The following is a 13,974-nucleotide window of genomic DNA, read 5'->3' on the forward strand; positions in this document are numbered from 1 at the left end:
GACGCCCTATAAGTTATAGTTTTATGCTGCAGTTTTATGTTTGGACTGATCGTCAATGGCCGGCTTATAGGAACTGTTGTGGGAACTGTCGAAAAATTGTACTTAACATAATTTTTATTTTTGACCTTGAATAATCAGGGCGTCGTGGCAGATACTAAATGAATATTTTTATTTAAAAAATTGTGTTTGCTGTCGGCCTCGTGAATCGACTTGTGAAACCTTAGGCCGCCTTACCATCTGCAAGCAAACTTGCGCAAGAAGTGTCCGACAGCCTGTCTGACAGAAGTTTTCTTGCAGATGGACAGGCGGCCTTACAGTCGTTAGGCCGCCTTTCCATCTGCAAGAAAACTTGCGCAAGAAATATCCGACAGTCTGTCTGACAGCAGCTTGCAAGTCTACTTGCAGATGGAAATGCGGCCTTAGTACAATATTAATTGCAATTTATTATATACATACATATTTTATACACACTTATTGCACTGGCGTGCACTCTGTAATCTATATTTACCTAATACCTGCTCTGTTTTTTTTCCTACTCTGTGGAACTTGGATTACTTTGCTCTGTCATCTGTGGTCAGTGATGAGTGATGACTGATGAGTGAACTGTTTCTCCTGTAAATGTTTGTTGTTATTGTATAGATTATAATATTATCTTCACTGAAATAAAACCAGAAGAATCATTTAATTTCTACGCAAATAATTACGAAATTAAATGCATTTTTTATGAATCTTTTTTAAATGTCCTGGTTATGAGTAATTATATGTCCTAGTGAACAATGCTGTTACAGCATTTATAATTATTGCTGTTATTCTTTTCTTATTTTCTCAAAGGTAAAAAGGTATGTAAACAATGCTAATTACAATATTTTGTTTTTATAAATATTAAGAATTACAATCGAAGGCTACAAAAATGGTGCCAATGTTTATTGTAATTTGTACGTCATTAAGTTTATTAATTTAATTATTTAAGGGCAATGGATATTCCTGAAAGCAATTCAAATTCGCGCTCAGCGATGGAGCCTCCAAATTCCTGGTGTCATCCAGCCCACAGAGTGCATAGATTTGTGGCTCTCATACTGATGTGCTTCCTTTGTTTTGGTAAGTTGGAAATTGGAATAAGTTTCGTTCTCCCTTTGGAAGCATTTAGAAATGTTTAAATTGATTTTTGATTGTATCTAATGTAATTTTTTCTATTATGCATTAAAGTTTTATCATTTTTTAGGTAGTCATTAAAATTGTTATGGGCAACTGCCAACTACCCACAAAGAAGCTTCCTAATACTTTGTTGCATGATTTCTAAAATAATATTAGCATATAAATGGTTATAAACATCTTGAATAAACAGTCAAGTGATTATAAATGATGTGGAGCAAAGTTTAATTTATTAACCTGATCTACATTTAAGTCATAAATGATAATAATATGATCAATATTGTTGTATTAATAATTTATACAAATAAATAAGTTGAGTTATATAATACACAGGGATCCAGATCCCTGTGTATCTAGGACGTGGGTGTTTGATAGAAAAGTGTATCACTTATTCAGTATTCAGATTCATTCATCATATTAATTAGATGAAAATTTTTACTTTTCTCTTTTGAGTCTTTACTTTTTGTCTATCTTTTAAATTTGATTTCTGAAAACTGTGCTTTTCTTTAATTTAAAGCACAGTAATAATTAATATGATAAGCATCAAAGGATATTCATGTATTTAAAACAAAGTTTTCTATATTGTACAAGAGCAAGAATATAACAAGTCTATATGTAAAAAAAATATGAATCACAAAATGTGTGTGTAAAACTTGTAAATACTTTCATATTATGTACATGTTCCCTTTGTTTAGCAATCACATATATCCTAGGTACTTTATTTTTTGCTTGATAAGAAATGTTCATAATTTTCTTACAGGTTCTTATTTTTGCTACGACACACCTGGAGCCCTAGCAGATAACTTTAAGAGTGACTCTTCATTGAATACATCCCAGTTTGCGTTGCTTTATTCCATATACTCGTGGCCAAATGTGGTGTTGTGTTTCATTGGCGGTTATCTCATTGATAGGTATGTGTGTTTATTGCTATCAACATGTCCATGTATGACTCATAGGCCATATGAATACTTATTATTACTTAATAATATTATGCAGCGAATAGGTTTGCATTATATTACATTTATAATAATATCTCTGATAGACAAAGCTTGCATTATATAACTTCGGATGATGTGGAAAGAACGGATTTTACTAAATATTACTTTACTGGGTTGCCAGTTTTCTGTAAAAGCTTATGTAGCTTACAAAAGTTAGCCTGCAAACTTAGAAAGTTCTGACTCTGAAGGGTTGTAAGCGAAAAAAAATATTTTTTCTGATTTAAATTGTATCAAGATTTGAACATTGTGTAAGACATGCTTGATCATGGACAGTTATCAATAAGTATTTACATATAATACTCACATAATTATTATAAATTTATATTCAATATTTCAGGTATTTTGGTGTTAGATTGGGCACAATTATTTACATGTCCATTCTATTTGTTGGGGCTGTTGTGTTTGCATTTGGTGTTTACATCAACAAATTTTGGCTAATGATACTTGGAAGATTCATATTCGGGTAAGCATTACTTATTTAAACTGTCTTTCCTTTATCTTTTGATTGAAGCAAGTATTAAGTATTTAGTATACTTACCTAATAAAAAAGGCCTTTAAGCACTTTTATCAATTTTGTTACTCCATTCAGTTAAAAAATAGCTCTTTTAACCATCGAGATATATTACTAGAGGGGTTATTCCAAACAAAAACATTGCGCGCGGCCGATGTGGTGGGGTACGTGTGGAACGAGCGAGGCGTGGCTTCAAGTTCAAAGATTAAGCAATGCGTGCAGATGCGACACATTGTGCAATCTGTTTACTCGGTACAATCTGGTGGTACTGATACTAGGGAATTAATAAAACGAGGATTTTATATTAAACTATGTATTTTAATTTCCTTTAAATAATATCAATTTATTAAGCTTTTGTCGTTTTGTGTAGTAATCAATAGTTTTATCAGTTTTTGCTTCATGATGTAATTTAAATGGATACGATGATTCAATGTTGATGGCGTTTACGTATAAGAAACTCACATTTTGAAAAATCTCACGCGAGATTCGAGGATGGGGGAGGGGTTGAATAAATTCTCACGACATCTCACCAGGGGGGGAGGGAGGTGCAGAAAATTTTAAAAAACACCTCACGTAATTTATGGACGCCCCCTTACTCGATCACAATTTTTGTAACTTTACTATAAACGGAACTACATTTAAAAATATACTTTATTTATTGAGTTATAAGGTTGCTTCCATTCTGTTTATTTACATTCTCAAAAACATCAATCGCTGCAGAGGTGGCTTGCGACAAAGGCGGCTTGTGTCAAAGGCCTCGGCGATATCATTTAAGAACATAATATTATGTACTTTAGGCAAACTTGTTATAAGATCTATTTTACTTTCTTATTAGTCCATTTGACAAGGATATTGGGTAAGATACCTATTGGAATAATTTTATTATTATGTATGTACTTATTAAATCCGCGAATAAAAAAAATTTTTAGTCGTGAATATAGAAATTGGGTCGCATTTTTTTAATCCGCGAATAGTAAAAACACGAATAAAGGAAGCGCGATTAAGGAACTTTTACTGTATTAGTTTCTGTGAATGTTGTGTTTATTTGTAATTGTTGTGCATAATAATTTATAAATCCTATTGGAACAACTATTGATTAGGCTTTTTTTAATAAATAAAAATAGGTAAATAAATAAATATTACTTAATATAACCTACCGTTTTACTTTGCGTAGTCGGGTAAAAGTATAAATATTTAGGTACTACACCACGGTAATCTTTCCTAGTAGATATTGTATATACATAGTTAAAAAAATCCAGTTACATTTTTTTAACAGACTCATCGATAGTGTCACGTCTGTGCTGTTAGTCTATGAAAAATGGCGCGAAACGCAGAACGCGTGGTGATTTTTCGCAAAATGATAACAATATTAGTAAAATGCATGACTTACTCATAATAAGGAAACTTACTGGTGAAAAGTCACTCCTCGGGCTTTGTTTGTATTATGGGAACTGTTAAAACAATATCTAAGCAAACACGAAGGCATTTTGAACAGAGCAATAACACGTGTTGACGCGGCAAGCGGGGGGCACAGTCCGACACAGACTAAAGAGACTTGTGATTCTTACCTCTAGCTCGTGTTAAAGAGAGTGTAGTAGCGATCGCCTCTCTAGTACGTAGTACATTCTATCTCGATGCTTTTAACAAGGATATGTGTTGTAGCATTGGTGGAGAGTCACTGCAAGTTGCAGTTAATAACTATGTTGTTCTATGGTTCAAAGGAAAGGAACTTAACATGGTTTTTGGATTGCAACTGTCCTTCTCTCGATTTGGTAGCACAGTGAACTTTTGGGTGATGGAACCTATATATAGATGGGTTGCACATTACTATGGAGGCTATGAGAGATTGGGTGTTACTTTATTTTTGGGTAAGTTTAAGCATATTCTTCATTAAGTATCTTCTTGATTTATATAAATAAAATAATGTACTGGCTGTGTCTTTGACTTTGTTTGACTTGGATTATAAAATAGCATAAGTGACTCCGTATTACATCAGCTATCTGATTGTTTCTCAAAAAAGGAAAACAAGAGTTCTTTTACATGCTATGGTCTAGAAAGAGAGTGAAATTTATTAAAATAAAAAAATAAAAATAACTTATTTACAATACATTTCTTTTCAGCGTCCCTCACCTGCTTAGGTTCTCTTATTTGTGGATTGATACTTGGATGGATGGATTACCGGGCTGAAAAGATTTTGGAGAGAAGTGAGGAACATGCTAATGAACCTCCATTTCGATTATTGGATGTATTGAATTTCAAAACTGTGTTCTGGCTTGTCTCTGTCATCTGTGTGGCATATTATCTGGCTATATTTCCATTTATTGCTTTGGGAAAGTGAGTAGTAGCAATCATTTTATTTTTGACTAATGTTTTTACTGATAATAAAATAATAACACTCATTTATTAAATAATTTCTACTAATTTTTATTTGTATAACTTAGTTTTCAAAATAGTCTACTTTACCAATGCACATTTTTAGGTTGTTTTTCGAAAGGAAGTTCGATTTCAGTCCCCAAGATGCAAATACTGTTAACTCAATGGTTTATTTCCTATCAGCTGCTTTAAGTCCATTTTTTGGAATACTAATTGATAAGACTGGTCGAAATGTGACGTGGGTTATTTTAAGTATAATAACAACTATTGGTTCTCATTTCTTACTTGCATTCACATTCGTAAATCCTTATGTAGGAGTGGTAAGTTGAAATTGATATTATTTTATTTTTTACCTGTATTTGTATTATATATTGTATTTGGAGAATATTTATCACAAGCATGGTTCATGTGTCATCCTACTAATATTATAAATGTGAAAGTTTGTTTGTTTCTTACTCCTTCACGAAATAAAAAGCTAAACCGATTTTCTTGAAATTTGGCACACACACACACACACACACATAGTGTATTATCCATACATACATAGTAAAATACAAATAAGTACAGACATGATAATACAGTTAAATTTTTTACAAAGACAAGATGTTGCCTATTAAATTAGCCCACTACATATAACAGCATTATAGGCTATAGCATATTGTAAATAGGTAGGTAAAGCATATTGTAAATAGGTAAATATACACTAAAATCAAGGCCTATGTTTATGATTTAATTGTATAATTAATGAATCCATGCATTATTTTCAGATCTCACTGGGAGTGTCGTACTCCCTCCTAGCTAGTGGTCTGTGGCCGCTAGTCGCTATGATTGTGCCAGAAACACAATTGGGTACAGCCTATGGGATGTGAGTATTTTTTATTTATTATAATATTATCTTTTCAGTATATAGGAAAAATATTTTGTGTCATTCGATTTTTAAATACATATATTGAAATATTTTGTGTTTATAGAGATGTATGTATCTTGTAAAACATATTTTCACTCATAAATAAAAATATTAACGATTTACTTTCTTCATTTATATCCATATTACTTTATTTATATATTAATTTAATCTTGTTAAATTGTTTTGCATGCATTTCATTTCATTTTAAGGTCAAATTATGATATGAATATAAAAATTAAACATAGTTTTTTTTACGTATGTTACGTATGCAAACAACCATAACATACGAAAAAGGGTGGTTTGGAATTAAATACAGTGCATTATCAGTTTATATACAGGGTGTCCCAAAAAGTAGTGATGAACGGAAGCTGGGAGGTAGAGGACCAAGAGGGCTATCCGAATCACCCCCATGTGTGTTATGCGATTTTTCGTATTTTCGGAGTTATTACATTTTTTTCAATTTTTCATCTATCGCCGAGTACGATGAGATTTTTATTTATGGTGACGTGAATTATTGCGCTAGATGCTTGTTTTTTTTTGTGTGCTAAGCTGAAAGATAGGCCAATTCAGTATGGTAACATTTACTATCGTTAGATCTTCGAATGGAATAAAAAAAAGAATTAAATGCTATGAAAGATAAAATTACCCAGTATGTTCATAACTTCAAGGGCCCATAAAAAAATAAAATCACATAAAAAAGGTTTTCCATTTGGCTTTTAAAAACTTGCTCTATCGATCAGGTAGCTACCCTAAAAATTTCATTTTATTATTCTGAAGGCTTCAATCGAAAAATTGAAATCTAAATGTGGTAAGTGCAAAATTTTTATTAACATGATGATTATTAAAACCAATAAATAGGTGTTTAAAAATGAATTTTTTTTAAATAGCCCCGCTGTTGCTCAATGCAAGTGCGACATCACCGTAAAAAGTTGTCTTTTTAATGTCTGAATGCTCTTTTATCATTTTTAATGGTTTCTTCTGCTACTATGAATTTCCGGGTTATTTCGTCCAAATTGTGGCAGTCTCTCGTCTTTGTAGTATCCCCACGGAAAAAATTCAATAGGGTTTATGTCCGGAGACCGTGGAGGCCAGGCTAAAGGGCAAAAATACCCTGAAAGATGGATTGGTCGTTGCAGCCTGCGCATGCGCCGGTGACGCCTGCTTTAAAGCCTGGCCTCCACGGTCCCTCGAATAAACCCCATTGATTTTTTTTCAATGGGGATACTAAAAAGACCTCGGCTACTTGAGAGAATGCCCCAATTTGGACAAAATAACTCGGAAATTCATAGTAGCAGAAGAAACCATTAAAAATGATAAAAAAGCATTCAGACATTTAAAAGACAACTTTTTACGGTGATGTCGCACTTGCACTGAGCAACAGCGGGGCTATTTAAAAAAATTCTGGTAATTAAACACCTATTTATTGGTTTTAATGATCATCATGTTAATAAAAATTTTGCACTTACCACATTTAGATTTCAATTTTTCGATTGAAGCCTTCAGAATAATAAAATGAAATTTTTATGGTGGCTACCTGATCGATAAAGCAAGTTTTTAAAAGCCAAATGGAAAACCTTTTTTATGTGATTTTATTTTTTTATGGGCCCTTGAAGTTATGAACATACTGGGTAATTTTATCTTTCTTGGCATTTAATTCTTTTTTTTATTCCATTCGAAGATCTAACGATAGTAAATGTTACCATACTGAATTGGCCTATCTTTCAGCTTAGCACACAAAAAAAAAACAAGCATCTAGCGCAATAATTCACGTCACCATAAATAAAAATCTCATCGTACTCGGCGATAGATGAAAAATTGAAAAAAATGTAATAACTCCGAATATACGAAAAATCGCATAACACACATGGGGGTGATTCGGATAGCCCTCTTGGTCCTCTACCTCCCAGCTTCCGTTCATCACTACTTTTTGGGACACCCTGTATAACAAGGTTATATTTAGATTTGAATAAATTAATCGTTATTTACAGATGTCAAGCAGTGCAAAACCTTGGGCTTGCCACTGTGATCATATTTGCAGGCATGATTGTGGACAAATATGGTTATTTAATGTTGGAGATGTTCTTCTTGGGATGTCTCTTTGGTAAATATATTTTAGATGTAATCATGAATTTCATATTTAATATTTAAAGACTACTTAATAGCATTCCAATGCTTTATAAAAATATTTATTTTAAGATATGTGAAAAAATTCTCGATCGATTTTTTCTGTTCATTAAAAATTTAGATATATAAAGATATATTTTAAATAATGGTAGAAATAATTGAATCTGAAATAACAAATGCAAAGCAGGTACATAAAAGATTTCTTAAAAGCCCTAAAACATTTCAAAAATTAAATCTTAATTGTTACAGTAATATAATGAGTGAAGAAATTCGTACTCTTTATTGTACACAAAGTAAAACATATCCATTAATTTTACAGTTGCTTTGATAGCTGCCGTACTTATTTATATTGTGGACTCGGCAAACTGTGGTGTACTTAATTTGTCCACACATGAAAGAGAAGCATTAAAAAGGTAAGTCTTTTTAAAATGTTGTCATACAAACGTTTTTCAATTAACAATAAAATGTTAACTGTTTTGTAATTCAGTACCAATTTATTATTATTTACTTTACATAATTAAATATATTATCTCTTAAACTAGAAAACCCTGGTATCTTGAGTTAATAAAATAAGTACATTTTTTTACAAGTACAAGCACAACAACAAAAATTAATTCATATTAAATATATAACTAAATAAAGTTCTAATACTCATTAAATAGATTATAATATGTATAGAGATTAAATAATAAGCATAATCTTATATTCCATATAATGTTTCAGTCCGTTACATATACGTTCTGACGAAAGAGCAAATCTCTTGGACCACGTCGATAGCTCGGACCAAGAAGAAGTTGACGCAAGGATCGATTCTCAAGATGAAAATTTACCCCGAGATGATTTGAGTCAGTCTGACAGAATTAGAAGTAGATATATAGCACAAATATTGCCAAATACTAACATTCCTGATAGACAGTAGGTAAGATAATACAAATGGATGTAAATATTTATTATGACTATGATATTATTAGATAAAATGCATACTATTTAGACGTAATTATTATTGTTAAAAAATATTATTATACAATTTTAAATAAATGAAACGATGCAAATATATCTTATATTTATTTTAACATTTATAAGTATCACAAATATAAAGTAATTAATTCTTAGATAAAATAACTTATTTAAATTCAAATCGATTACACTAAATTAGCATTGTTTCTATCTCCTAATTACACCATTGCACGATCCCTATATATATAAATTAAGTTCATTTATTTTTCTTCTTAATATTTTCAAGTATTAAGTACTTTGCTAAAATAATTATTAAATAAAAACAGTTCGAATCACGAATCACGTGATAATCAGATAAAAAATGACATATAATGTACTTAGAACAGTCACTATAATTCGTGGGACACTAAAACCAATACGTCATCTTTAAATTTCCGTCCACATCTCGCTGTGTCTCCAGAATGCTCGCTTGTCGAACTAATTTCTTCATAGAGTTACGTCGTATCGGCCTCAGGTCCGATACTTCATCTTCTATAATTGGAGCTTGCGTCAATTCCAGTTGGTCTAAGTTTTCATATGAATCACCCTCAGATGCAACTCTTCTGGGAACAAGTTTCACGATTATTCATAGTTGCATGCAATGTATAAACACAATGAGCGATAAGCTGTTATTTTTCTTCCGAAACAAGGCCTTTTCAATGATAACTTATTTACGTAAGTGATGAAAAAAATTATCTACTCAGGAAATTCATTGCAATTCATTTGAAGAGAAATACCTATTCCATAAATAATTGACTATTTAGTACTTTACAATTTATGAGAATAAAAATAATTGCAGAATTACCTGGGTCCTCCACAACTCCAACAATCTTTATATGTCCAATCTTTACCAAATTCTTCGCCTTCTTCTGCAGTTTGCGGTAAAGAAGTATGAAGGGTCTCGGGCAAGCGAAGTGCTGTTAAACCTCCAATAACGGCCACTCCGCCCATTAATACCAATGGTAGCACTAAGTTACTAGTGCCCTAGTTTCAAAAATATGATGGTGAAATTTTCTTGCTAATCTATATGACATTGTAAATAATGCAACTTACCAAATAGTTAATAAAAGGTATTATTATCAAACCCAATCCTCCAATATACGCTGATGTTCCAATTCCGACACCTCTTAATTCTGTTGGATAGAGTTCGCCAGCATAAGGATATATAATTAAAAATGAAGCTGATATAAAACACTTAGATATTAAATACAAGATTAGTGTTTCATTCTCCGCATCTACAAAAATATATTAAAATTAAGAAACAAACAAATTTTAAAGATAAAATATGTATTTAATTATCAATTCTTACCATTGGGCAAAAGTACAGTAACTATGCAGAATATGCCACTTATGACCATTGATAAGCACAAAGGCCAGCGACGTCCCACTTTATCCATAAGTATCCAACACACGATATAACTAGGGATTTCCACAGCAGATGATAAGAAGAAACTCATGTACTGATTGCTTCCGATTGCTGGCCCATAATAACTGAGACCAACATACACCATCTCGGAAGCACACCAGTTCAAAGTTATCAAAAATGTCTTTAGTCTCATATTCGGAGTTTTACACAAAGCAAAAGCACTGGCTGATTTTGTTTCTTTAATCCCATTTTCTTTTTGCTCCATAACTTGTTTTTGTAATTTTGCCGTATACTCTTCTGGTAATTGTTTACCATTCACTCTTGCAATCGTTTTAAGTATGTTGTTAGCTTCTTCCAGTCTTTCCCTCATTAATAACCATCTTGGGGATTCCGGTAAAACAAACCAATATAGGTAATAAAAAAAGAACGGCACAGATGTTGCTAAAGCGAGTGACCTCCAATCACGCAATACGTATGTTACCCCAGATAGTAATATTAGGCCCAGCGTGTAAAATATGCAAGTCATTACTGTTACAAATGACCTGTAGTTTGGTCCAGCTAATTCTAAAGCTGAAAATGTGAATCTATTAACAAAGAAGGAAAAGGTTATATTTATGTAAATGCTTTCTTTTATATATACTTACATATAATAAATGGTATTTGATATACAGCTGGGATTGTCAACCCTACTATAACTCTTGCTAAGACCCAAAACCAATATTCGTGCGCATAAGCGGTCATTAAACTACCCAGTAGCAGAGTAGATAGACATGCAAAAAATGACTTCTTTCGTCCGATTCGATCATTTAAAATCCCAAAAGAATATACACCAATAGGTCCTCCGACATTTAAAGCAACTAAACCTAAGGTTGGGTAAACGTCGTATTCACAAACTAAATCAAACTGAAAAATAAATGAAAACACAATGGTAAAAAAAATGTTGTGTGGTTTTATGAAACCACGGTAAAAGTGAAACTGTTCGAACGGTTCCGAACACTGCTTTGTGTAGCGCATGTCGCGTGACGGTCGGCTGCCGAGTAGGTATACCTACTCGGCAGCCGCGATACACGCGACATGCGCTACACAGACCAAAAAGTTTGAGACGATGTAATAAAAGTTTCACTTTAAAAAATCATATTTAAAAAATATATAAGCAAATAAAATAACATGTATAGACCAGGATCAATCGATCATTTTTATAATTTTTAGCTTCTCTTACATGAGACACCTGTATTTTCTTACATTTTTTAAAACTATCAACCTAATTTTATGTAAGTAGCTACCTTTTGTCGACACGTACTACTTATTCTTCTACAAATAATTATCGATTGTCGTAGCTAACAGGGAAAAGTAGCTGTGAAAGGAACTGTCGACATGACGATTGGCAAAAACGTTTTACAAACCAACTCTTTATTGTGCTATGTCCAGCTGATTTAAAAATATTCAAATAAATATTTGTCCAAAAAACGAACGGTTTGTTCAAAGAATTCACGTTCTTCGAATGTGTAAGTAATGTATCATTGTATTGATTACGATCTCAAAAAATTAGGTACTTATTATTATTAGTTTATTTTGTAGTATTACAGCAAACCATTATTTAATAATAGTTTTAATTGTTGTTTTTATACTTGGAAATAATTTATAGGGACAATTTAATTAGAATGCAAAATTGGTAGATAACACTAGAAAATCTAATATTTTAAACACATACATATACACGATGTCCCACTATTGGTATACTAAGCGCGAAAGAACTTGTAGTTTTGCATACACTGATCACGAAAAAAAAAACAACAAAATTACGTCAAAATTTGTTTGCTAAATTTTTCCTGAAAATTCATGTTTTCTTCTCTATCTTCGCGCAGCCGACAAAATATACCGTTTCGCTAATATGAGCATTTTGTTTATGAAAACATAATCTTAAAGGATAGCTCACGTGCTGGTGGCAAAGTTGGGTGGGTTGCTTGTTATGGGTGTACACTGTACACATAGAGTTCTAAGAATTCATCTATTTGAAAAAGAAATGCGTCTGGAATTTTATAAGTATTTTTTACGAACTCAGCGTATGCAAAACTATAACCTCCTTTGAGCTTAGTATACCAACAGTGGGACACCCTGTATATATTATTATGACTTGAGAAGAAAACTCTTAAACTTACGTCAATGACCACAGAGGAAATTATTTCTGAAGTATCATATTCATAACCATCGAAACATGGCTCCACAGGCCAACTCTCATTTATTTGAATTGGTCCATTCGTTTCCAAAATATCGGTCCAATTGACGGCGTAACGAACGCAATTTTCAAAAGTATTGTTGCCGTCAACCTGAAACATTTATCGGCTCATTAATTTTAATTCAATTAATGTTTAATAGGCTTTCCTTCGGATTCGCTCGCGTAGTTCGATTCAGGATTCCATCGCAGATTCGTTGTTAAATATTGTTATGCTAATAAGTTGTGAAACTCTGTCTTTAAACAAAGCTTCAAACTTAATAGCTTATTAAAAAAATATTAATATTAACAAATTATTTTTCAACAAAATTCAACATTTGCAGTAAATAGGTACTTAAAACCTACATATCTTAAACTACATATACATAGGATGAAAAAAAAAATTATAGCATTTCATACAAAATTTCATCAACTATTTTACCCCTTTAAATATTGTTTCAATAAAACTTGTTGAAAAATTAAATATAAGCAGTATACACACTATCCTTCATTAAACAAAACTAATGATAGAAATCATTATTGGCTTAGACTGGGCGTAGATAGGTTGTATCATTATAACCGTTTATAATTATTAAGTTAACGATTAAGTATTTATTTGAATTGTTTACCTTTTTTGGGATAGACATCAATTTTCTTTCCTCTTGTGAGAAATTTTTTAATTCTGGTACGAGACACCAATGATCTGGAGTGTCTGTCATAAAAAGCTGATTGAATGCACAGAAACCACAGGGAAGGCACGCTGGTAAGCATACGAACCATAGTAAACACTTTTGGTAAATCCCAAATTCTCCTATTTTTGGCAGCAAATCGTCTAAGTCAATTCCATCATCATGCATTTCTTTTGCCTTTAAATAATTTATTTTTAATTAAAACACCCAATTAAATATTGCTCTTTTAAATAATAAAACACAGGATTTGAAAATATTTACAATATATGTTGCACAATGATTCAATAACGTTTAAACTCATTTATTATTTCAGTAAACCACGTAAAATTTTCAAACATATTAAAAATAAACAATACCGGGATATTTTGTGCATTGTAGCTTTCCGAATCTAATATTCGCTCCGTCATTATGTACGCTTTATTTACGCGCGTTAACTATTATTTGAATCGGATAAGGGCAACTGACGTATATTCATGACTTCTAGCTTAGCTACCTTGGTATTGGCCGAAGCCATACAGTATTAATCTAATTGATTAAAGAAAGATGGATACATGGCACACAGAGCTTAACAAAATGTTTCCGTATTATAAATGACATTGCTCCAATTAAAATACGTGTTAGCGTGTTATCAGAGCTAAACTATTGT

The 13,974-nt window shown here is 31.9% G+C and overlaps 2 protein-coding genes and 1 long non-coding RNA gene across 4 annotated transcripts in view; 2 read left to right on the plus strand and 1 right to left on the minus strand.

Moving 5' to 3' along the window:
• LOC149490427 (uncharacterized) overlaps positions 1-13,974 on the plus strand; it is a 129,939-nt gene that overhangs the window by 27,096 nt on the left and 88,869 nt on the right. The window lies entirely within an intron of this gene.
• Positions 577-9,119, plus strand: LOC149490431 (lysosomal dipeptide transporter MFSD1-like). Of its 2 annotated transcripts, none has more exons than XM_089704324.1 (11): positions 577-839; positions 971-1,098; positions 1,913-2,063; positions 2,488-2,613; positions 4,324-4,529; positions 4,782-4,995; positions 5,141-5,354; positions 5,802-5,899; positions 7,930-8,042; positions 8,385-8,478; positions 8,789-9,119. In XM_089704324.1, the coding sequence occupies exons 2-11, from the start codon at positions 975-977 to the stop codon at positions 8,982-8,984; spliced, it is 1,536 nt and encodes a 511-aa protein (XP_089560450.1). In that variant the 5' UTR covers positions 577-839; positions 971-974; the 3' UTR covers positions 8,985-9,119. The 2 variants fall into 2 exon arrangements, with proteins under 2 accessions (XP_089560450.1, XP_089560459.1); XM_089704333.1 differs by having other exon boundaries at positions 577-831.
• Positions 9,214-13,753, minus strand: CarT (Carcinine transporter). Its single transcript, XM_089704526.1, has 8 exons — positions 13,685-13,753; positions 13,269-13,505; positions 12,587-12,754; positions 11,072-11,330; positions 10,371-10,997; positions 10,115-10,296; positions 9,867-10,045; positions 9,214-9,624 (listed from the first exon to the last, which is right to left on the minus strand). Exons 1-8 carry the CDS (start codon positions 13,733-13,735, stop codon positions 9,429-9,431), a joined length of 1,899 nt encoding a protein of 632 aa, XP_089560652.1. The 5' UTR covers positions 13,736-13,753; the 3' UTR covers positions 9,214-9,428.

Source organism: Colias philodice, chromosome 2 (genome assembly GCF_061535455.1).
Source record: "Colias philodice isolate Cphi_HAF_F1 chromosome 2, ilColPhil1 Martin Lab GWU primary, whole genome shotgun sequence".
Classification (NCBI taxonomy): Eukaryota; Metazoa; Arthropoda; class Insecta; order Lepidoptera; family Pieridae; genus Colias; species Colias philodice.

Coding starts and splice junctions, on each gene's coding strand:
- LOC149490431 (XM_089704324.1), top strand. CDS start 975: ATGGATATTCCTGAAAGCAATTCAAATTCGCGCTCAGCGATGGAGCCT. Junction 1,099..1,912: donor GATGTGCTTCCTTTGTTTTG/GTAAGTTGGAAA, acceptor ATTTTCTTACAG/GTTCTTATTTTTGCTACGAC. Junction 4,530..4,781: donor GGGTGTTACTTTATTTTTGG/GTAAGTTTAAGC, acceptor ATTTCTTTTCAG/CGTCCCTCACCTGCTTAGGT.
- CarT (XM_089704526.1), bottom strand. CDS start 13,735: ATGACGGAGCGAATATTAGATTCGGAAAGCTACAATGCACAAAATATC. Junction 10,998..11,071: donor TCAAATACCATTTATTATAT/GTAAGTATATAT, acceptor TCACATTTTCAG/CTTTAGAATTAGCTGGACCA. Junction 9,625..9,866: donor TGGAGTTGTGGAGGACCCAG/GTAATTCTGCAA, acceptor ACTTGTTCCCAG/AAGAGTTGCATCTGAGGGTG.